At 42.4% G+C, this 25,707-nt stretch overlaps 1 protein-coding gene across 1 annotated transcript in view; it reads right to left on the bottom strand.

Annotated features, from left to right (window-relative positions):
• DKK2 (dickkopf WNT signaling pathway inhibitor 2) overlaps positions 1-25,707 on the bottom strand; it is a 219,961-nt gene that overhangs the window by 46,504 nt on the left and 147,750 nt on the right. The window contains exon 2 of the mRNA XM_069241195.1: positions 6,853-7,003. Within this exon, the coding sequence (XP_069097296.1) occupies positions 6,853-7,003 (151 nt within the window). The remainder of the gene's footprint in view (positions 1-6,852; positions 7,004-25,707) is intronic.

Genomic DNA, 25,707 nt, shown 5'->3' with positions numbered 1-25,707 from the left:
GTATTTTTGAAGTGTTTTCACTGTGTTACTGTATGAGATATTGCAAAAATACTTTACAAACTGCCTTCTACGTTAAGCCTAACTGCTCAGCAGCAAGCTACCAGAGGGTGAGCACAGGATAATTCGGACTGTGTTGTGACTTACCCTGACTAGGATTGTGGTCCCTACTTGGACAAGGGTGTATACCTCTGCCAAGTAGAGGCCACGTTTCTAACACCCATGTGTTTTATCCTTTTCTCGGAGAATAGGCACTTACATGAGCTCACTGAGGGGGCATGTGAGTGATGTCAGACCTTTAATGAAGCACCCACAGTAACTGACCATCCTCAATACTCTCTGCACTTCGGTGACACTCATGGTGGAGGCTAAAAGACTATTTTGTGACTTTAGGAATTCACATTTTTCCTTGTGTAGTGTGAGATCACAGTCTCGGAGTCTCTGTAGTACATTCCAAAGCCTCACATGATGTTCCTCCACCAAGGATGCATCAATGAGTATCTCATGACTCACGTTGGTGACACCCCTCAGTCTCAATAACACCTCTTGCATAGTATTATGAAAAACCTCTGTGACACTCAAGATGCTGAAGTTCGAAAGCTTGTTAGAGGCAAAAGCCGAGATGTGTTTAGCATGTTGTTATATAAAGAAACCACAAGTCTGGCATCAGCAGGTGGTAACCAGATTGGAGGATATTTTTCGAGAAACACCCTGCTCTCTCAGTTTACTCACAAGATCATCAACTGTGAGAGTGATGCATTGCTCCCTGTTAATTACAGAATGTTTAGAAGGCGCATTTCCTCACAGAGTCATACCTCGCCAGTTTGCTTCGGTTTCCAGGTTACGACAATTTGGGAAAGTGAGTACCTCCACTTTTTTATGTGTGCCTCCTCCAACTTCTTCAGTTCATCATCCAACTTTGGTAGAAAGTAGTGCGCTGCTCGACAGTGACTCAGAGCAGTTGGTTGCACTGTATCAATCTGCAGTTTGATTATTTTCTCTTTTAGGCATTCTATTCCTTGGAAAAGGTCTTGAAATTCTGCCAACAGTCTATCCAGATGAGTAACATATACCCTGAAAGCGAATTGTATCAGATGGAGCCTCAGCATTCAGGCAGCTTAGTACCATCCTTCAGTGATGTGGACTTTGGATGGTTTGATGATCTGGTCCTGAGTGATTTTGGTCACAAACATGTCCATCAAGGCAGGGGTTGATTTTGGCTGTATGCAAATACATGGACAGTCACAGGCCTCAGTGCTTGTTCTGTATCAAGAGTCTCATGAATGTCTATGGCAATTATTTTAATGGAAGCACCTGCATCAATGATTGCTGTTACAGGCCTGTTTCCAACAACCTGGCAGTTTGTAGGGGATCCCTTTTCCAACTTTACCTGACCAACGGTGAGCACTGTGTGGACAATGCCATCTTCCTCGCCGCCATCCATGTCACTTTCTCTGATTACGCTTGGAGGACTAGTGGCGACCTTCAACCTTTTAGCTGGTGTTACTTTCAGGCAGCAGGTGGATCAGCAAATCCGTTTAAAGTGGTACACCTTGCCACGCTAAGCACTCTTCTTCCATTTTGCAGGCATTCATTTTTCCGATGGGATAGACCCCACAGTATCCACAAGGGTGCTGCATGTTTCATTACTCTTTCCCTTTCTCTATAGGTATGGACTGAGACACAAGAATTACAACCTTACATTTGATCGGTTGATTCAGGACTGCTTCCATATGCTATGCTCTCAACTTCCACAGCTCCTTTGACCAATCTAATGTCAGTATGCCTGGCAGGGGTTTCCCTGGAGAATGTGTGCCCTTAACTTTGAAAAGGCACAGCTCTAGTTGATTTGGGCACTGATCCCAAAATATGCGTACTCTTTTTAGTCTTGTGAAGAAGATGTCAATTGATTCTTCAAATTTTGTTGCGTTTGTCTGAACTGTAACCTCTCATAACAAGGATTGGCCATAGGTTCATAATGAGTCTTTATTGCTGCAACAATCATATCATGTGAAGTATGAATAGCAACTTGTAAATGTCCTTTCCAGCCAGGTGGAGCACAAGTGGTACTTCCTGTTGTCTTCTACAGCCGTGGCAGCAAAATACATTTCAAGTCTCTCTAACCAGAGTTATCATGTGGGTGCTTGTGCTGACGGGCCCCACATATGGCAAAGGCTCAATGGTTGGAATGTTGGCCATCTTTCTGACATCCTCTCTCTGCCCTATCTGTTGCTTGGATGTGTAGTTATTTGTCATTGTTGTGCAGGTGCTGGCACTGATGTCACGGTGTCTCAGAGTATGTTTTATTCTGGGTGCACTTTAATTTTGAAGGTTCCTGCCGATTGTGCCAGGCAGCACTATCTTGAATGTCTGGCCCTGAAGGCATCCTATGAGTGTTTATTGCTTGTTTGTCACACTTTTGCTTTGCTTTTTCATTTTTAATATTATTTGTCATGTGCTGCCCTTGCAGTCTTATGGGGTGCTCTTATGGGGTGCTCATTGGCAGTGCATAAACTACAAATGGGCCAAATGCTCTCTCTGGTGTTTGTTCACACTCGCCGCACTGCTACCCGGTGAAATGGGGCATTTCTGTCGTGCTCTGAGCCACCAGGTAGCCAATCCTTCTCCCGGTTTCTGATCTTCTGACACCACTACCTCTCAATATTGCTTTCGCAGAGCCCTCACCTCTTCCCTCGTATTGCCTAGTGCAGGTAGGCCCTGGTTGTTTTTCCTGTGGGCTCGCTGGAGGGCTTGCAGTTGCAGCCAATGAGTGTTGCTGTTACTTTACTTCCATGCCAGGGTGCAGGCTCTTTATTTGTGGTCCAATCACTCAGAGTCAGATTCCATCCACCTTGGCGCCATTTATTATGTCTGGATAACAGGCAGGAATATAAGTGAGAAACGGACAGCATGCTGGTTAACTCGATGTGAGCTCAGTTTCCTGGGCTCACACTCTATTCTCCATGCTGACCTCATCCCTGATCATACCATTTTTCCCAATGACTAGGGTTTACCAGACAAGTTCTCCTCCCGTAATGGGTCCTCCCTACCTCATGTCGGCACACATCATAATGAGTACATTTCAAGCAGCATGTCTTCAAGTCAGGAACTGGAGGAAAACTTGCGGAAAGAAACCCTGCCAGCGTTAACTGGAACCTTTTAAGAGCAGGGCGCCATACTCGGTCCTTAGTCTGTCTCTGTTTCCCACACTCAGTCTTGTGATTGTGGACGGAAACCGGAAGCACTGGATGCAATTATCGATACTAGCCAAATTGTTACCCAAATAACTGCTAGTGCTAATGAAACCGTTACTATTTTCACAGGTCTAACTCATCAAGTCAAAACTGAGGTGAGTTAGACCGGTTTTCAAATGATACTGCTGCATATTAGTACCCACTTTCCCTTGTTGCGGATTGGCCATCACTTCTCTTTCATCCTCCTGAGGGAACTCACAGGCATTTAGAATCATCCATCGAGCCTTGGGTACTGCCAAACTTCTGGTAGAAATCCCTTAACAACCGTACTAAAGTTATTTCCTAAATGAAGTGAGATTGGAACACGATGAGTCAAGCTTCTTTTGTAATGTTCACAACCACAAGCCTCTGGCTCAGCCTGGTAATGGAAAAGCTGTGGGCTGCCGTCGGAACCACCTGTTTAATTCTGACAGAGCCCATCCCAAAAGAAACAGAAGTGCAGTGCAGAGCGGTTTTTTGGTTTGCGCTTGCAGCCAAGATGTCGAGACACACAAGTCTGAATGATGTGGAAACGTGCGTGCTCTCTCTCTCTCTCTCTCTCGCTCTCTCTCTCTCTCTCTCTCTCTCTATATATATATATATATATATATGTATTTTTAATTAGAACAGTAAGATCCCACGCACTGCACTGCAAAGTAACACACACAGTGTTTGTATCTCCTGAATTCTCACACGCATCTCCAGATTTTCCTGGGTTAACATGCATGCGTGGGAAGCCCCACCTGCTAGAGCCTGGTAGGGGATTCCCAAGAACATCTGCTACCCCTTTTTCACCGCCACCACAATGTACTAGAGAAACTGATACCTCCTAGCATCACTGCTGTGCACAAAACAATCACACTTGCATTCCTCTTTTTCCAATCCAAAAGGCATGTTCTTGGTAAATGATACCACACTCTGCCTAAATAAGTGATACGTGAACATATATTTATGCATAGACATTTCTACCTATACGTTGATCGATAGCCAAACTGATATCTAACTTAGCAGACACCAGATCACATAGTCTGTCAATACATTAAGTCAAATTTCTGAGCATAACTGTAAATCAGGAGACATTCATTATACATGATTGGTTGGGTTAACCAGTTAGAAGTTGGCCAATCGCCAAGGTTGGACTGGGCTTGTTTTATGGCCTGGTGGGATGGTTTTTAGGTCGAGTGCACAAGCGGTCTGACCTGCGGCAATCTCTCTGTGGGCTTTTAACCACACCCACCACACGCCCGTCACTTTCACTCGTTCTTGGGCTTGCCTTTCAAAAATCCTTTGATATCATTGGAAAATGCTTTACGTTTGTCCCCTCCTTGGGGCGGTTTTGTTACCACCGTGGACATCGACCCTGTTAAATGGATAATTGCACGTTTCCCGATACGTCTGACTGCGAGCGAACTTCTTTTTCTTTTTGTGTCTCTCCTTCACGCTCATGGCAGCCGTGGTGCTTTGAATTAGCTTGCTCATGTCAGCTGTTTTACTTTTCATTTTCAATTTAAGTGGCAAGAAAAGTCCAGTTAGAAATTTACAAAGTTAACAGCTCTAACATGAGCAAACGTGAGATGCATTGCATTGCAAATGCTTGTTACTGTTCGTTTCCCTGATACGACTACGAGCACTCTCTGCAGCAAGCACAAATAGAAGATGTCTCCCATACTTTACAAAAACACCTTTGCTGCATGTTTGTAAACGTTCAAAACTGCCTCAGTTTGCAAACGTGGGCCACTTTTATAGCTACCTGATTAGCTAATGAGGGGTACTTTTATTTTGCGGCCTGTACCTATTTTCTGTCCAAGTCCGACCCTCACCATTGCTTTCAGAGGGAGTTGTGAAAAAAACCTCTCATCGTTAAGGGTATGGATCATCTCATGTTAGAAGGAGCGCAAACCAGAACAAGACATATATTTATGTGTTTCATATATCGCCACATGGCACCTTGTCCGCTTCAGAAAACTAGAAAGGAAGAAAACAGGAGAAAATATACTAAGGGAGTTAAAAGTACAACCAGACGTAAGGGATGATGGTCCGAAACACGGCATTCTCCGATCATTCCATTAGTGCAACTGCTTGCAGTTGAACGCAGAAAGGAGAAGATGGGTTGACAAGACTTTCTTCAAACAAAGACAGTTTTATTAAGCTCTGAATGAGGGCCAAGGGTGCTCAACATTCTCAAAACGTAGACTCCCAATGGACATGCGATACCAAGCATGTCATTGCTTCATGCTGTTTTAACATCTGCTTCTGTTTACAGTACCAGCGCACTCTAAAACCTTTAGGGGCAGATTTATGAAAAGTGGTGCTGACCCAGTGCAGGGCCACTGTTATTGCGCCCCTTAGTGCTTCTCTAATGCTACTGTGTGGACATTATATTTAATATATGGTGCACCAGGGTACAGGGAAGGGGACAATAGTATCAACATTTTTGATGCTATTGATGTACTGTTCGGGGTTAGTGCCAAAAAATTTGCGCTAACCCTGAACAGTACATAGAGACCCATTGTAGCAAATGGTGTGCCCCCTTTTAACGCCTGTCCTGAGCAGGAATTAAAAATGCTGAAAAACGCTCCCCCCTAACAGGGGAACGCCCCCCTAGCATACATTATGCCTGGCACAGGCAGATTGTGGCGCAAAGGGTTACAAAGTGGCGCAATGCATGCATTGCACCACTTTGTAAATCTGGCGTGGCGATTTTGGCCTTGGGCCACATTAGCGAGAAAAAAAAATGACTTTAATGTGGCACAAGGAGGCGCTAGGCACGCTTAAATCAGAGCCGTAGTGTAGATTTCTGGTGGAGAAGTAATATGACAGCAATATATATGCATGAACATCAATTCACCATGGGCAGTGGAAGTAGCATCACGCACCCTTTGACCATGAAATACATGACAGGGCTGGACATTTTTCCCACCTTAAGCCTCTCATCAGCTCATAGTCTATGCTAACTTTTTGACATTTTTTTTCTATAATGAAGAAAAAAAATTACAATGGGGTGAGTTTTGGTTTCCATGCCTTATACATTTTCCAGAATTTAGACACATGTAAAAGCTTACATCCACCACGATTAACAGTGCATTGCTGTCTCTGAAGGTTGGATTTGAGGGCCGCTTCCAAGAAATATTAGTGTCTCTGAGTGCTCTGTATCTAAGAACCTTTACCAAAGCAGAGCAATCTGTCTGCATTTAAAATGGTTGACTCCTAAGAGTCCTTGGAAATCTTAAACCATAAGTGTTTGCAAATGTTGTAGAAAATGATTCCTATTTATTGAAAACTGCCTCAGTTATGTTTTGTAATATCTCTAGAGGATCAACGACCTAATCCTAATTTACTTTGATTATCCGTTAGCTTTTGTGAGAGATTACTGAATTCGAGTAATCACCCTGGATCCACCCTGATGTGAAATTGTTCAAAAAAGAGAAAACGACATTCCATAATTACACGGTGCAATATAGCAGCTTTGGGGATGCTGGCCATTACATGGGCTCCTCTCACTGCAAAGAAAACTTTAGTAATCCAGGAGGGAAAATGCATGTTCTTAGTTTAGATAATGAAGACAATTACTGCTCATTTGGAATAAATTAGAAAAATACAGTGAGTAGATCAACTCCAATACCATTGTTGCATCGGTTCCCAGGGCAGCACATGCCGTCTCTATGGCAACGCTTCTTTTTCCTCCTGCAGAGCATGCAGGAAGAAGGTCCCTGATGTGGATTGTAGCAGTATCTTCCTACTTCACACTCCTTGTCGTTGGTACATGGGTAAACCTGGAACAAAAGAAGCATTGGTTACTGGGCGCGAGGACAGCAATGCTTACACAATACACTAATACAGGAACGCAGCGTCCGTGTTTTTTTTTTAAATAAGACAGGAACCAGCATTGAAAAAATAACATAAAATGTGATTTATTGTGCAAGCAAACATTCTGCAATTTTTCTTTCTGACCTCATATATATTGACTACTTCTGCATACAATGAATCTGTTATTCGTCAAACAATTTGGCCCGTATTTATACTTTTTTAGTGCCGCATTTGCACTGCTTTTTGATGCAAAAACAATGCAAACTTACAAAAAACAACTGTATTTTGTAAGTTTGCACCACTTTTGCATCAAAAAAGGATGCAAATACAGCGCAAACAAAGTATAAATATGGGCCTTAGTGTGAAAAAAGCTCATTGTGCTTCACACTTTAAAACCATGATTCACAGAGTTAAAATGTGTTATATTTTCTAACTGCAAAACATAGTTCATATGTTTATTATTGGTTTCTGGTCGAAGCGTCAGGGTCACGGGCGTTGAGACGGATGGAGCGGGAGTGCACAGCACTCCCCCTCAGTGCGCATGTATAGTCGTCTCGGGCCGGCCAAACAAACATGCGCAGCAGGCTCTCTCCAACCTGGCACTGCATTGCTGGGTTGGAGACAGCAGGCAGAGATTCTCACTCTGTCTCGGAGCGACCTGGCTGGGCGCTCCATCCAATCCTAATGCTGCTTTCATGCTGCAAACAGCATGAAAGCAGCATTAGGATTGGACGCAGGGCAGGCTAGGAGCCTGTGTCTGCAGTGGAGGACCGAGGAGAGGATTGGAGGGGTGCGGCAAGAAAGGTACAGTAAAAAATACATGTATTATATATATATTTATTTGTCATCCCCCTGGCCGTGCGCCGTGATTTTTTCATCCGGCGAGCTGCCACTGTAAAATACTGTACCGAGTGAAAGGGAGAGGGCAGGAATGTGCCATATCTTGTAGGAAATGGCGCATTCCTGCTCTCAGCTTGCGCTGGTGCACTTTTGGCTGTCTAGCGCCAATGCAGGCACCCTTGCATCATGGTGGAACGGTGCCTGCAATGCCAATAAGATTCTTTTTTTTACAGGCAAGGACACCTTCCTGCATAAAAACAATCCTTTGAGGACTTTTGCCTTTTTCTGCCTGTGATGCAGAATGTAGCAGAGGTTGAAATGGGAAGAAATGAGGCGAATTGAAGATATTTCTCTCTGTTATGCCTTTACTAGGAAGGTGTAGCACTTTGACACATTCCCAGGTCTGCTTCTCATGGTAAATATGGGAATGAGCCAAAATCCATGTGTGGATGCATAGGAATACCTATGTTTCACTCATGGAAGGTTGTACGACGGAATGCCGACTGACAAAACAACGGGTGCCTAAACAACGAGGTCAGAACACTGACCTCGTTGTTACTACTAATGCCTTTACCACGAATGCCTTAACAACGATATTTCGTTGTAAAGGCATTTGTGGTAAAGTCATTAGTAACAGGCACCCATTGATCCTGCATGCCTCACCCCACCCCCCCAACCCCACCCCAAAACCTAAAACCCGAACCCCCACCCCCTCCCCAAAACCAAAAACGCCCCACCCCCCAACCCCACCCCAAAACCTAAAACCCCGACCCCCACCCTCTCCCCAAAACCAAAAATGCCCCATCCCCCCAACCCCACCCCAAAACCTAAAACCCCGACCCCCCACCCCCTCCCCAAAACCAAAAATGCCCCACCCCCCCAACCCCACCCCAAAACCTAAAACCCCGACCCGCCACCCCCATCCCCAAAACCTAAAACGCCCCACCCCCCCAACCCCACCCCAAAACCTAAAACCCCCGACCCCCCACCCCCTCCCCAAAACCAAAAACGCCCCACCCCCCCAACCCCACCCCAAAACCTAAAACCCCGACCCCCCACCCCCTCCCCAAAACCTAAAACGCCCCACCCCCCCAACCCCACCCCAAAACCTAAAACCCCCGACCCCCCACCCCTCCCCAAAACCAAAAACGCCCCACCCCCCCAACCCCACCCCAAAACCTAAACCCCGACCCCCCACCCCCTCCCCAAAACCTAAAACCCCCCACTTACCTGAGTCGTCGCCTCATCTGCGTCGTCTTCCTCAGCCGACTCCCTTGTTTGTACCTTAACCATGCATGTTCGTTGTTCAGGACATGCGTGGTTAAGGCACAAAATAACGAAGTTGTTGTTAAAGAAAGCGTTGTTCCGCTTTCGTTAACCAGAACTTCGTTATAAAAAAGTCGGCATAAAGGATGTTTCCCCTCATGGAATGCCTCCCCGGGGTAAAGGGACACTAGGCAGCACCTTGCGCTGCCTTGCGTTACTCCAGATTTAACAATCACTACAGTGCCCTGCAAGGTGGCGTTGGGTGGCTTGGTAAATGTTATGTAGATTTTGTGCTGTACTTGTGCCCCACAGCCTCTGGGCAATTTCGCACACATGGGGCCAGATGTAGTAATGGGTTTTTCCCATTCTGTGTCAATGGGAAAATGTGTTTGTACATATGGCCCATGGAGGGCAATTGTTGCACCTACCCTTCGACCAAGAAGGTGGAGCAAAATATAGTTTTTTTGCAATAGTCGGTCAACGTCGATGTTCTGCAAAATGACACCTCACCAGTGCAAAATTGTCTGGAAGCCCTGCTGTTAGCCCCAAGCTATTGTTCATGTTATGAAGCTGAATTGCCTCGTGTTAACCCAGGAGTCCGGAAGTTATTACTGTAAACATTAGTACAGGGTCGGAACCTTAGGTGGACCAGCGTGTTTGTGTTCCACCTCTCCATCCTGATGTTTATTTCTGAAAAAGCCAACATTTCATCAATTAAAAGTGATGTGAGAAAAGAAACCAGAAAACAGCATCAACTTCCGAACACAAGAGAAATAACACGTCCTACAAAACAATGCAATATTTGACAATAGCGCAGACTAACCGCGCCAAAGAGTTGTTCCAATTACACCCTCCTCGCATGGAAAACTGTTTAATGAATGAACCTGCCTGCCGAGCACATGTCGACCTCGACACTTGCTGGTCCCGAGCCCGAAAATACACGTGACTAAAAAAATGTGTCGGAATCCACGTAACTCTTCAGCATCCACATGAAATAATAATTCACAGCATTATTAGTATTGTGCTATCTGCCATAAAAATGTGTCCAGGGCCCCCACAATAATTAACACAGCTATTCCCTGGCACTTTTTGTAACTAACTGACTGGATCTCTTATGCTCCTCAACCAAACACAAACTCATATTGCTATGTCTAGGCTACAGACTGCTTGGTCAGATCTATTGTTTCCAATATTTAACACATGCTTAGAGTGAGTTTTGGTCAGCCACTTGCTCAAGACTAGATTACTTTGTTGTCTATTTCATTTGTCTCTTCTTTGTTTGATGGGGTTCCCCCTATTCTTTGCTTTTGTTCTTGTCTAGAATCATTTCAGTCTCAGTGGTTTGATTGGTTGAGCAGTATCCCTCTACTTGTGCTTTTAAGAGACTCTTCCATCTGTAAGCGTATAGTGGCACCCTCACTATCAAATCCGAGTTGTCCTTTGTGTGGCTTCCTTGCTTGTGGTTATCATTGTACACTGCCTACCCTCTCTGTGGTCCTAATTCCAAAAGATAAATATACACTGATGTGTAAGTTTACAATCGTTTAATATTCACAGAGGGGTGTATAAGTAGTAAAGATAGGTCTTTTCTATGTGCAGAGGCTCCACACTCGAGAAGATACTACTCAGTATTTTTTCAGATCTTCCTGTGCCGCTGCACCAACATTGGTTAACCATCCGTCATCACTTCTGCCCCCTCCTTTCCACTACTTTATTGATTTCTGCCTCTGTGCTAGCCTCACATGTTTTAAACAGAAACTTATGACTGGATGTCCAAATCCATTTTGCTGTTGCAGACCCCATAATTCTCAAAAACGCAGGGTTTGTGACCCCAAATGCACATTTTATCTCCTAAAATAATTTAGTGAGCCAGTGAGGCATTTCTGACTCACAAAAAGAGTTTACCAACCCATCCGTATAGTCATTATGGAGGGACATGGAGGGACGTGAAAGGACATCCCCTCCTAATTGAGATGCAGAATAGTACGTATTAATGGTTTGTGATTGCAATTGTGGTTGCAAATCATTGAAATGTTACCAGTTCCTCAAAATAACTTTGGTTGCTTTAAAAAATATATACATAATAGTCACTCGGGAATACAAACATAGGGATGATTGTCTGCTGTTAGTTTCAGACCACTGTCTCTCTGTGTTTGTAGCCTATCACATGGAGTTACAAAGAATGCCTGCCTAATTAATATTCGTTAAAGAGGTCATTCTGTTACCCCTTGTGACTAGACATTTTGGCCTATATTTATACTTTTGTAGTGCCACATTTGCATAATTTTTTGATGTAAAAGCAGCGAAAACTTGCAAAATACAGGCCCATATTTATACTTTTTTAGCGCCGCATTGGCGTCATTTTTTGACTCAATAGCGGCACAAACTCACAAAATACAATTGTATTTTGTAAGTTTGCGCCGCTTTTGCGTTAAAAAGTGGCGCAAATGCAGCGCTAAAAAGTATAAATATGGGCCACAATTACATTTTGCAAGTTTGTTCCGTTTTTGCGTAAAAAACTGGCGCAAATGTGGCGCTAAAAGAGTATAAATGTGGGCCTTTGTGACTAGACATTTTGTGATACTACTTATTAGTACTTAGGTCGTGTTACAAAATAAAAGACTGGTCGCAAAACAGCCAGTTGACAATTTGCAGCCACTCTTTGCAACAAAAGTTTTTGAACTTTAGGCCCTAATTTGCTGTCTCAAACTCTGTTTAACACCTCCTCACTTTTATTTAAAATGCTGGAACTACATTGCTCTCTTTGTTCTTTGTAGAAAAATAAATGATTTCATTGAACTAGCAGGCTATGTGGCACAAGAGATTAATGCTGGGTCTGTACAAAATTTAAATTATACCGTGTAATTTTGGGAATTTCATGTTACCCTTTTTACACAAAATTCTGGTGACAATGCTATTTCACATAATCTTTTAATTGCACACCATCTGGTGTAAAAACTTACTTCAGGGGACCAACAGAACATGAGCGTCCTGACACCAAAAATTGATGCGAGAATTAATTTTGCACTAAAATATTGCATGAAAAGATGGATTTGCATTTCACATAATTGCATGTAATTTCACATCTGTTTGTTGAAATTTCACGTAATTAAATGAAAGCACATTATTCAATTTCCACACCCCTAGTTATTGAGTTTGGGTAACTACTGATAGCTTTGCAGTTTGAGTGCATATGATGAAGTGTTTTAATTTGTGAACCTGTCCTTTATTCTAATTCATTCTGACTGATAGCCTTTAGAATCTTTTTCAACACTGCAAATTACTTTAAACATTGTTTTATTTCAGATTTTACTTTGCAGACAAAATATGGCTGATCACATCTGCTAGTGATGAAATTAAAGGAAAAATAAAACTGAACCCCGAAAGTGATTTTATCTGGTTTGGAAAGAAAGATACTCTTATCACTGGGTGGGCTACAACCACCTACCAGTCTCTTACTCGTCAGATGAGGTAACTGCTTGCACCACGTGGGCTGCTGTGACGATCCTCAGTACGTCTCTGTTATTGGTGCCAGATGCCCTCAGGCTGTCAGGGAGCCCAGGGTCAAAGTGAGGTTGTCATAGACATATTTGAATCCCTGGGTCCAGCTTCCTTTAATCATGTGGCTGTAGAAGCTGCACCACGCCCTATCATCACACTCTGTCCTGTGATTGGGCCACATTGCCAACCACCAAAGAGAATCAAGAGCAGGGTCCACATAAAATCTAGCCCTGCCTAGTACCACCAGCGCTGGATTGGCCAGTGAAGAGAGAGCGCACGAGCCTAATAATTCAACCATCAGAGCTGGCACAGACGTTATGAGTTCAGCTGTTTACACGTAAATTTACTGTTCAGCCAGTGCTCTTCAGTCACTAACTCTGGAGTGTACCCAAGATATTCATACTGATTCTAGTTGCCGCTTCTACTTTCCCCATCCTCTGCGAACTAACTTGTACGGGTAATTCTTAAAATTAAATATTTGTAGTGCTGTCAACAGCTGACCAGTTTCTAAAGGGAAGCTCCTGGTATGTGGATTCCACTCGTGAGGTTTCATAGACAATCCTGGTTAGTGCTACTCAATTAAGTGATTTCCTTTCATTATAATTAGGGCTCCTGGTTTTATGGTATTTATTTTTTTGTATTTTGTCTGTATTTTTCCATATTTTTTTAAAACTAATTTTATCTGTATTTGTTGATATTTATTTTGTGTTTTGTGAGAAAAATAAGCTCAAGCTAGTATATTTCCTCATTTATTTAACTGATAAATGTACACTCATTCTTCAATGCCTGATTGGTTTTAATGATAAGAACACCCACAGATGATAAAACAATGCATTTATATGAAAACATGGACAATTTCATATCAACCTTGTGCATATCTACCGCTGTTTAAGCCTCATTATTTCTTTTTAATCCCCTTACCGGTCAAACCACACTGCTATAGACCTGGCAGTCATGGGTGACAGCAGTTAGAATCAAAGGGAAAGAAAACTAGTTACCATTTTTATACACATTTAAAAATAAATACAGACAGGAAAATAAATGTTCTTTCGTCGGTACTTATCTATAAAAATAGAAAACAAGGAGCATTAATTATAATCAAGTCATTGTCCTCAGTGAGGCTGATGATCAGTCAGTATCTCTTCTCTGCACGGGAAGACCGCAGGGTACAGGAAGTACTTGTGCTGAATCTCACTCTCTGTCAATCTTTGTGAAGCTTTCAGGGTGAGAAAATTTTGCACGCCCTGTAACACCTATCTGATGCTTCAATGAATATCCTAGAGTGGAAGCAGTGTCAGTGTTATAGGCTGGTGCGTCAGCCCCTCGCGTTCTGCCTCATAAATGAATGCCTCAGAGCACAGAAGTGATATCTAGGCAGAGATTTACAAAAGTTGTTGGTCAGGTTTCTGTTACTTTTTTAATTTAGACATGAAGCAAAATCATGATTGGGACTTACAAACCAATGCAACTTGGAATTTGAGTTCGTTTGTAAGAAAAAGGAAAGGGAACCAGCGTGAAGCACTGCTTTGGTTACTCTGTTTCAAGGGGTTATTCCATGGGTGGTACATGAGCATTCACAAGAACCACCCATGGTTTTTGATGCAAATACCTATTTACTAACAATGGCTGACTAGGGTTTTGTGCCAAAAATAAATGCCATTTGAAAGAAGGTGTTAAAAATTAGAAAACCTTTTATTTCTTCTAACTATTCCAATTTTGCTTGTGTGCTGTGCTGCACAGCATACATAGGAATTGGGAAACGTCTTAAAGTTAGTCTAAGCATAGTATTTTGTACTAGAAGGGTATGCCTCCAGTGCAAAACTTATGGTAGACTCAAGCAGACACCCTTGCAGTATGGTGCAGAGCTGTGTGCATGGCGCTCGGCAGTCTGATTGTGCACCAGGGTTAGGGAGAGTAGATCTAGCACTTTCCTGCACTCTCCCTGTTACAAGTTTGAGTGCTATGCTATGTTGTGCAACAGGTTTGTAAATATGGGCCTTAGTGTTAGAGGCCAAGCATGTGCCATACTGTGTTCCCCGTCAGTTATAGTGTGAGATGTAAGGATGATCGTTAGTGTCAAAGGCCAGACATATTCTACAGTGTCAGCCCGTAAGATAAGGTATTGGGGATGGTGCTTAGGGTCAGAGGCTGGGTCTGTGTAGTATTGTTTTCCCATAAAATAAATACCTCAGGGACGGTCCATAGTGTCCGACGATGGGCCTGTGCTGCGCTGTGTCCATTAAGAGAAGGCTTCTTGATTCAGTGATGACCCTTAGTGTTCTGGTCCTGGGATGAACTGTCTGTCCCCTCTGTGAAGGCCTCAGGGACCAGGGTGGACATTAGAGCTAGAGGATGGCAATGGGCAGTTCGGCCCAAACTATGCCGAGCTCTCTGGACCATATGAGGGTCTATACCACAACACCCAGTCCACCCCATCTTGCCACACATGAAAGACCAGGGAAGACTTTATACCTGGTTGTTGTAGTTACAAGGCCTTTCCTAAAACTTTTCATTGCCAAAAAGAAGGACATTTCAGATATTAATTATCTCTTTACATTGACTTCATTGCTTGGTTTAAATCATGATAAAGGGCCTGATTATGACCTTGGCGAATGCTATACTCCATCACAAACATGACGGATATTGCGTCGGCCATATTACGTTTGTGATGGAGTATCCCATCAACCAAGGTCGTAATCAGGTGCAAAGTGTCAATAGAAGTATCGCACATGTGGCAATAGAGTGTCACTCATTCATACACTGAAATTAAAATGTCAGTCATAAGCGAACTTACAATTTGGTAGCTATGTTTGGAGACAGCACTCATGAACACTTTTACAAGTTGTGTAGGTTAAAGATACGGGTAATTTAAGAAATTAAAACGAGATCAATTTAGAAAAGGATCTTGCTTTACTGAACATAATGCCTCTTGGAGAGGTCGCACCAAGTTTAAGAACACTATCACAGATGATAAAATCGTAATTTGAAGGTCATGCGCAGGTCTATCCATTAATCCATTCAGTGGCTCTTTACATACCTACAAGCTTTGTCTTTTTAGATGTCACTGTAATTGATTATTAGGGTTACGTCAAAGATGGTTTATTTTCCTTGAATCTATTTCGGTCTTGCAGGTGCAAGCTAACAGAAAGTAACCATGTGAGACATTTATTGGAAGCTAATTTGTCTGTAAGGAGGAAGTTTCATAAACTAGGGCCGTGCTCTGTAATCCTTACTGAATCGTGCGTTTAAAAAAAAATTATGGAAATAATACAATTTGCAGAAATCCATTAACAGGAAGGCTACAAACATGTCACTTATAATCTTTTCTGGGCAAACTTCTGCTGAGTGCAATACCGGCTGGTAACAAACCCTGATTATCTTTTTCAGAAACGGTTTTTCAACTGTTTTTGTTATTCTTGTGCTATAGTCCTTTTCAGTGGGCTGCATGGCGTCTGATTCTTTCACTTTTTTGACTTGTTATTTTTATGTGTTGCCTACAGACAGCTTTGGTTGTAGCTGTCAGTCGGGGCATTATTATTTCCAAAGTATCACATATACTTATGTCTGCTCATGATCGGATAGCTTTGTTGTCTGAATTCCTTGCTCTTGATTCGATTGATTTAGCCTCTGTTTTTGTGTTTGTCCAGGCCAAGAGCATATTGGGTTTACAGTGTTTTGACTGGATGAACTATCCTTTTCATGCTGAAATCAGACTATGAATTGCAGGGGCCTGTGAGGGGTGGTTCTCTCCTCTGTCTCCTGTCCTGCACTCCCTCATCTCCTGCTATTTATTACCCCCACTTTGCTCTCTCTTTGTATACTTTCCCCCCCATCACCCCGTGTGTAACGTCTGCATCTCTCTCCCCTGTGTTGCTTTCACATGTTTTTTTCTTCTGTTTCAGTAACTAAAAAATAAAGCAGCTGCATCATTTTGTATGTGCGCGCATGCATGGTTGCTGTGCCTAAAATATAACACACTCCTTTTTTCAGCCACGTCAAAAAAAATATGTTAAACCTTTATTTGTGCTGCTCAGCATAAGAGATGCTGTGCAGCATGGCTAAAAATGAATGGCACAGCAAATAGATCACAAAGGTGAGACCTGTTGGTCTTGCCAGTGCTTGATTCATTACAACTCTGCCCCAGGGTTGCTTATACTGTAGTGCCTACATTTGTGGAGAGGGTTGTGACCGGGCTGTTATCGCATCAGTGTATACATTTAAGGTAGAGTAACTATTGATATTTATCATCTGTCATGAGTCAAGGCAAATTGCTTGTAACAGATCTCTTGTATGCCCAAGATAAAGGGGTCATTAATTTTCTCATACAGTTCAGGTGCATGTTTCTGCACCAAAAATAAGATACGGTGGGCATAGCATCACTAGTGTGTCTATACTGCCCTTGTGTACACACTACATGCCATCAAAACAGCTTCCAGGCAGTAAAACAGCTCACAGGCCAGCAACACAGCTTTTCGTGGCCACTTGCAAGAGCCCTTCTGCTGCTATTGGTAGTAACAGACAATACCACTTGATTAATAGGAATGGGAATTGTAATCCTCAAATAAACACGAATTGGGATATAAATTGCTTTGAATTTACTTAGCTTACTGTTTATTTATGCTGGGATCGGTCAAATGGTTTGCAATACCATTAAAAGCAGAGAATCATAAAACGGCTATTTGTGAATATTCATTTTAAAAAATGTATCTTTTTTGTCATATTATCATTTTACTCTTTAAAATCAAGAAATTGTAGGTACATGTAGTAAAAAGTATAAAGTTAGAGTTAGAGTTACAGTTTAGGGTGAGGATCATAGAATTAAGATCAGAGTTTCGGTAACAGAAATGGCACCTATTATGGTTAATTTTTTTGTTAAGTTTAGGGTAAGTTTTACAGAGGTTCGATGAAAAACATTTAGGCCCCTATTTACATATAAGTAAGGCAACTTAGGACAGCAAGTAAGGTTGCTGCACTGCACTGTGTAAATGGGAGAAAGCAGAACAACCCCATATCTACTGCAATGTGGTACTATTTTGCTCTCTCCCGCCATTAGTGTATTTGTGGCTGTCACTCGCCAACACAGACACATTTGTGCCGTAGTGTAAGAGTGTCTTTGTTGAGGGAAGCATAGGATTGGTACTGGAAGGGGTCCTTTCCAGTGCAAAAACTATGGTTTAAGGGATTTCCCTTTTTGGATGTATGCTGAACAATGCAGCACACATGCAATGTGCTGACAATAGGGAGAAACTAAAATGTTTTGCCTGCTTCAAGGAGACACAGGATTTTGGCACAACTCCCTGTCTACAATTCTTGCGTCAAAACTCATGGGTGGTTGCTTGGGAATGCCCATGCTCCATTCTTGGAATGACCCCTTAGCCCAAAATAACACAAGGCAGTGCATTGAGCAGCTTTCCCTTTCTTTGGATTACAATCCAATGCAAATTGCTAATTGTGTTGGATGGTTAATCCCACCACAACACTTTGCATTTGTGTTAGAAAAGTAAGTGAAACCTGACACAGAGCTTGTAAATCTGAGCCTATGTTTTAAAGAACCTTTTTTTGTAATTTAGTTTTCAAAATCATTCTATTGTTTTATGAAAAATATGTTGTTTGATGTTTCTTCCTCATGATGCATGTGTTACGGTGTTTCTCTGAAAACGTAAAGACAGGTAAGCTAATGACATTGATAAGCCCTTTTCACCTAAAATGTCAGCTCCCACATATCTATCTGCCTTCACACATGTGGAATGGCCCCTTGATAGCCAAGCGATTCCTTATCACCACTGAGCAGCCTGGTTTTTGTTGTTTTTCAAAGCCAGCAGCTAGGTGGCTGAATATGAATGCCTGGCAGGCTTTTCTAATGAAACTCCACATTAGAGTAAATGGAGGGTAAATGCAGCTAGAGGACGTGGTATGGCAAACTCCCAGACAGCCACAGGACACTGCATATGATGGGTTGACTCATGTCCAGATGTGCTAACAGACAGGTTGTAAAAACTGGAAGCAAATTGAGCACCAACTTGCAATCTGCCTAGGTCCTATTGGTTGTATCTCAAAATTTCCGTTTAGCGGGAGTCTCAGGGTGACCCGTTTGGGGAATAATAATTAGCCAGTGTGACTCTGTGATTGTTTATAGACACACACATGGTAAACAGGCAGGCACAGCAGGCCCTCAGCCTGCATCACTATTTCGAATTATTAAATATTTTTAACACAGCTCATGTCCCATAAAGGAACAGATACACCTTTAGTATGTTTATGGGAAATAATGAGGAGATACAGGCATATGGCCTATTCCCAGTTGCTCTCCTTTCCCTCTGAAGCAGCCTGACACTATTCACAAGGGGGAAACTGTCTAGCATTAACAGTTCCCAACTTGTGAATGTGTTACCACCCCCTTTGAGATCTTGATAACTTTTCAATGTTTTGCGACTGCAATTGCTGACCTAAACCATTGAGACATCTCACTGTGAATCACCATTAAGAGGAACGCCCCTCTCACACCCTCTCCTAATTGTGGTTGGGAATTACTCTTAAAAGCCCTGTTTTGATTGGGAAAGGCTTTACTGAATCGCAAAAGAAATTAAGTACATAGCAAAAATTACTTTGAGGTTCCAAACACTGTCATTCTGTGAATTGTAGGGACTATCCATCTGGCCCAAACTGTAGTCATACTTTATTTGAATGCATTTGACTCCTTGACATAGACTCACCACATGAATAGCTCTTAAGTAAGGCAGAGTTCAAGGAAACACTGACTTGGTAATTCTCGCATGTTGCAGAAGTCTCATATTTGGGCCACATGTGCGTAAGGCAGATTCATGTGTTGGGTAGAAGGCAGTCTTTCTATATTTTGAGCCCTGCAAATATGGCCCAGATGCTGGGGGCTAAAAAAGGATTGTTTTCCGGATGCCTGCAAGAAATGATTTGAATCTCTGGAGACGCCATCTGTCTCCAAGGATACTCCCTCTACTCCCCGTGTGGTCTGTCCATGGTCTGGTACACTGCTGCAGTTATGGCGGTGGTTCAGCTGAGTAAAGCATGCTACACTGCCACTGAAGAACACCCAGAAGTATACAGAGTGGCTGGTCGCCTTCTGGAGACCAGGTAGCGGGAATGAAGGACCGCTGCTCTTGGTGATTAAGTTCTTCTTGTTGTTCAAACATCTCTAAAGTGTACATCTAAAACAAGTTAAAAAAGGGGCCAGTATCTTCTATAAAAATGTGATGCCCCTGAGAAATACTTGGTCCATTTCTAACACTCTCTAAGCATTTATTGCCTAACTTAGAGTTTGGAGTATGCGATTACTCTGTCACAAATGTGACGGATATACCATCCATCGTATTAAGATCCCATTATATCCTATGGGTATAGTAGCATGGCAGACAGGATATCCATCACAATTGAGGCATGTTTTCCATTTAGGGCTTTTTCACTATTATCATAGCATCAGTTACACCAAAAACAGGGCTCTGCCAAGGTCATCATAACTCACAACCTCAATATGCAATTATCTCCTACATGGACAGTTGCATCATATCATCTTCTTCAAATACTGCTTCATGGTCGTTACATATACACAGTAATCTCAAACTGCATAGGCTAAATCTGAAGGTCATGCCACATGTTTATCCTCTTGGAGCCACTTACATCACACAACAACAGACTCACTAGAAAAAATACAGGCTTACAGAGAGAAATTGAAAACACTTGCTAAAGAGCTCAAACACTCAGCTGCTCACCATGACAGTGAAGAATAACCCACTGCACTCCAGAAACCCCCCAAACGGGTACTATTTACCATTACAACCACCTACATGATGCATACCCATATATTTTGCATCCAAAGAAACAGGGCTACAACAAGTTATTTTTCGAACACCAGATACATTTGTTCAATTAACATCTAGGCTAGATGTCAGTAAACAAATAGCCTCCCGTGCTTCCCATCTTTACTTTCCAGTTGAACAACATTTTGAGAAACTAGTCTACCCTCATTCCTTAAGCCTTTGTCTTCTCCTTTTCTGTTGATGGTGCAATTCTAGAAAGAATTACTAAAGATACTGATTACTCAGCACCACTCATTTGTCTTAACGTTAGAATTGCCTTCCTTTTCCATTGTAGCCAGCAAGAAGGATTGGTAAATTAAGTAGTTGTCCTTGAAAACCAAAAACCCAGAATTAAGCAGGTTGTGTTTGTGCATGTGCACATTAAATGCAAACCTTGCTCTTGCTGATGAGTTTTGGAATTTCCACAGCTCACTTGGAGACATCCTATTTCATTACACTTAAAATCATATCTTAGGGGTATGTTTATACAATGAGTTAAAACATGTTTGCATCTTGGAGAAGGTCTTAAAGTTATTTGGTCACAAAAATGGTGACAGTTTTTTAACACTGTACAAAAGATCGCAGTCAATCTCCTGCCGGATTTTATCTGGTAGAATATTCCAGGGTGCCAGAGACACTGCTGAGTAATTCCATCTCTTGATTTACATTTATAAAATTTTGGAACAACAAGGCGATTTGCCTTTTTTGATCTCAAATTTTGTAAGGGTGTATATTTCTTGATTCGTTCCATTACAAATTAAGGGGCAGTTCCACCTATGATTTTAAACACCATACAACACACCTTAAATTGAATTTGCTCCTTTTGGAAGCCAGTGTATTTTTTGTACTAATTATGGGGCATGGGTATGTGGAGGAAGATGAAATATCAGCCTTGCAGCTTCGTTTTGAATGACTTGACGTTTGTGCTGGTCAACATTTGGAGGTTCCACATTAAAATAATCAAGTTTCTAAGGGCTAGATGTACTAACATTAGCTATTCTCTCTGAATCACAATTAAGACATCGGTATTCCTAATACATAAAGCTCTTTTCAGTTTCATTTGTGATTCCTTGTGAGTCGCAAATCAACCTACCTCATGGATATTAATGAGGTAGGTCGCAGTGACCCATTAGGAATCGCAGCCATCACAGGGATGGTGGCCTGCTGGGGTCAGTAGACCACCATGTCATTTTTTTATATGCAGCCCATTTTCCTCGAAGGAAAATGGGATGTGTTTAAAAAGAAGAAAATGGAACTTTGGAGTTTCATTCTTTAGAAAAATCATTTTTACAGGGGACCGGAAAAATGCTTTGTTCATCAGGCCCTAGGTGATTGCTGCTGTCACTATTAATTTCACTCACCTCGAAAATGGCCAAATGAGACCCCTGACACCTGGTTATAAGATGATCAAGTTAGTACTTTCATTTGGAAAGTTGGAAAAATCATATTTCAGCATAAAAAAAAAAAAGAGAAACATCTGGTCGGGCAAAGAAAAAAAAGAACCTTCCCAGTTTTTGGGACGGAGTTAAGGCAGTTCACATTACCTGGCAATTATCACAAAATGCCAATGAATTCAGTGGCGTAGCGTGGGTTGTCAGCACCCGGGGCAAGGCAAGTAATTTGCGCCCCCTAACCCGGGGCAAGGCAAGTAATTTGCGCCCCCTAACCCGTGGATTTAGTCTCTTCCAAGATGTTGCGCCCGGTGCGGCCGGCCCCCCCTGCACCCTCCATGCTACGCCACTGAATGAATTAATGAATTTCTCTTCTATAACCTGTGAATTATTATACTACCTCAGCAATGCTTCATCATCCATCTTCTCCACAAAATCCGGTCAAGTACAGTGGGGAGGGAATCATCTTCAGCCTCATCATGCACCAATAAGGCCTACAAGTCAGGCCATCGTGCTCTAATTAAATACAAACATTTGCAAACTTGAAACAGCAGAAGCTCCCAAAAACTAAAGCCTGGCCCAGAACGGAGAAACTCAATCTTTATTAACAAGCAGCGCTGTCATGTGACACACATCTAATATGTATCCCAAATCTAATCTAAAACAAACCATGGCCCACAAAGCGCGCTTTCCTCCCAGTCACTATTTGTATTGTTGAAACTTCTTTAGCCATCATTATAAAGAGGCTCCGATCTTATCGCAGCCATTTTATCTGAAAGGAAAACAAATGGATGTGCCAGGGTCTGGAAATAATAGCGAGAAGTAAAGAGCTGCAGATCACCCTGAATCTAGCAAGCGTCTAAAGCAAAAACATGGAGCTGCTTAATGGAAACAGACTTCTGGGGCCGGATTTACTATGATTTTGAGTCGGGGTTGCATGCCTTTGCATGACATTTTAACCGAATACTAACGCACACACACAGTGGCGTAACAAAACTTGAGGGGGTCTCCCTGCAAAGTACACGGAGGGCCACCCCCTCCCTGGCCCACCACCTGCTCCTTTTGCTGAATGTGGGCCCCTGGAGCTTGGGGGGGGGGGGGACACTGACGGGAGGGCTGCAGGAGCTTCTGTTACACCACTAGCAACACAGTGGACAGTGATGCCTTGTATTACTTTGCACTGGAGACGCATTACATGGGTTGAGCATGTGGGTCTGGGTATGTATTTTGACGCAAACCCATATTTAAGTTACTGAGCATGAGTTTATGCCAAAACGGTACCCCCTACCAAAGGCAGGCATAGCTAGGGGAAATATCTATTTCTCCTTGTTACTTCTTCTTTGAGGAATAAGCCTCTACAAATAGTTGTGTGCAGGAAGGTATAAATCCATGCATAACTAATATCCTGAACGCAATAAAGACACCCCTGCAACATGCCACAAGCGTGTATGTGGTATGTGTTGGTGCTAGGCAGCCAGAAGTGCGCAAGTGCTATGAGAGAGCAGAACTGTGCCATATCTGAGTAGATATGGCATTTTCTGCTCTCTCCTTTTGACACAACACAGTGAGGCAACTTCCCTTGCTGTATCCATCAAAGTTTACTAAATTTGGCCCCTGATGTTGGCTTTCTGAAGGCCTTTTCTCTTGCCAGGGAGAGTGGGTGCAGTGCTCTATCTATTCATACCCATTGTTGGCAAGAACTTCAGGACTGGCACTGACTGGTCCGATCTGGAAACAGCTGACTTACATGTGATGAAAAATTACAACCTCGAATAATATTCTCTTTAAATGTCCAAGTACTGATCGACAGAGCCCAATGTATGATGTAACATATAGATGTTCAACAGTGTTGTTAAATCTCCTCAATGGGAGTCTCAATGACTCAAGAGAGAGATAAGCTTGCTGAGTGGGCATCTTCCTTTATTAAGTCGTCCCGAAGCTAATTATAGCTTTGGGCTTCCTAAGTCAGAGCTAGTAGCAGACACGTCCGTCCTCTTCTTGTCCCACCGCTTTCAACCTCCCCTTCCAGTCTCACCCAAGAAGTCCATTTGACCATCAACGAGACTCCTGAGCTTCTCTGCCGTCTAGCTGATCTGTGGTAACACTACAAGTGTGTCCATCTGGGGTGTGTGAAATCCTGTCATATTTTGTTGTACATTTTGGCGAAAGATACTCAAATTGTGGTGTGGTGGTATCGTTTGTGAATTTTTTACATGAGAGTATATCTTGCATAAAGAATGTGTGAAATATATCAGCATGAGACTGGTTCAGAAGAAAATGTTTCTCAGTAATCCTTTTCTGCTCTAAACAGCATTCCTTCAGCCAAAAATGAAGCAAAATTGTGTGATGTGAAATTACAAGTAATGCAAAATCAACAATTTCCCGAAATTTTGCGACTGTAATTACAATTTTTCACAGGCCTAATTATAATGCTCAATATTAGTAGAAAATATATCTGTGATAACATATATTAAACCACTGTTAAGCTCTGTATAACTGCCAACTACATTGCGCAGTTTAATGCCAACTGTAATGTAAAGTATCTGCAATCTGTCCGGAGTAACATTTTTGGCAATTTCAAGGTTTCATCTATTTAAGTATAGTGCACAGCGTAGTGATGCATGACTAACAATGTCACAGTCTAGAACAGTTATATCTTCTAGATGCAAATATCATCTCCTTCTCTGGTCATTAATGGGAATCTGGTGAGCAGCACTCTGAGGGTTACTGGAGAAGCGATGAGTACAGAGAGAGAAGCTAAGGAGAGTACGGTGGTGACCCCTGTTATCTACTTTACATCAGGCTGTGCTTACTGAAGGTGGATGAAGAGAAGTCTGCATTGGGAGCCTCGTTCTGTTATTCCTTTTTGGATAGTTTTGGATGCCTTCTTATTGCCTTGGAGAGACAAGACAATGATATTCCAAACTGGGTGTGGTGGCACTTGTAAGGAATCTGTGTTTCAATCTGCTGATTCCTGGCTGCTTTTCCTCACTCTACACAGACACTGTACTGAAGGTGTGCTCTTGTTCAGAAGGCTTGCAAATTTCAAAAAAGCACAGCAGCAAATGACCACATAATGAAGGGCATGCTCTGAGACACTACTGGGGCTTGTTTCAAAGGTCATTGATTATGGAAGATGCTTTGCTCTCTAGGGGAAATAATACATCTGGAGGAGAAACCACTGGTGAAATGTCCTTCACCATAGTATCCAGGGGGTGATCTTCCTTCTGAAATCTGAAGATGTTGCTTTTTTGTCCAGCTCACTATCGTTCCCTTATAAGTCCATTTGTCCTTCTGCCCTAAACAACTGCTCAGTTGATATGGAGGACGTTTACTATGTGTCTTATAGCACACAAATGCCACATTCTCTCACTGTCACTTCAGTGTAGGAAACATTACAAACTCCAACCGCTAATGGCTGAAGACAATACCACTCCATTTGCACACCACATACCAGTTGGTCTCTCTCCACTGCTGCCAGGATGTGCTGACTGACAACCTAACCTATGGCCAACTGAACGTAATGTGTAATGTGAGGTAATAAGTATATGACACATACCTAAGTTTCCCCATTTCCAAACAATCTGGATCATTTGGAAATGGGATAAATAATACTGGCATAGAGCGTGCTATAAAAACTTTAACTGGGCTGGCCTATATGAAAATTAAAGAGCCGTGATAGATCTTGGAAATACAAAATCAATAAGACAATGGATAGGATGACATTCAAGATGTTAATCTAGGTAGCATCACAAGCATCCCTATAAATCACGCGCTAGTAGGGAAAACCTTCCAGGGGGCTGGAGAAACACAGATATGGCCCCACCTACTAAGATGGAAATG

Source organism: Pleurodeles waltl, chromosome 1_2, assembly GCF_031143425.1.
Source record: "Pleurodeles waltl isolate 20211129_DDA chromosome 1_2, aPleWal1.hap1.20221129, whole genome shotgun sequence".
Taxonomy (NCBI): Eukaryota; Metazoa; Chordata; class Amphibia; order Caudata; family Salamandridae; genus Pleurodeles; species Pleurodeles waltl.
This window is presented reverse-complemented; position numbering and strand designations above follow the sequence as displayed.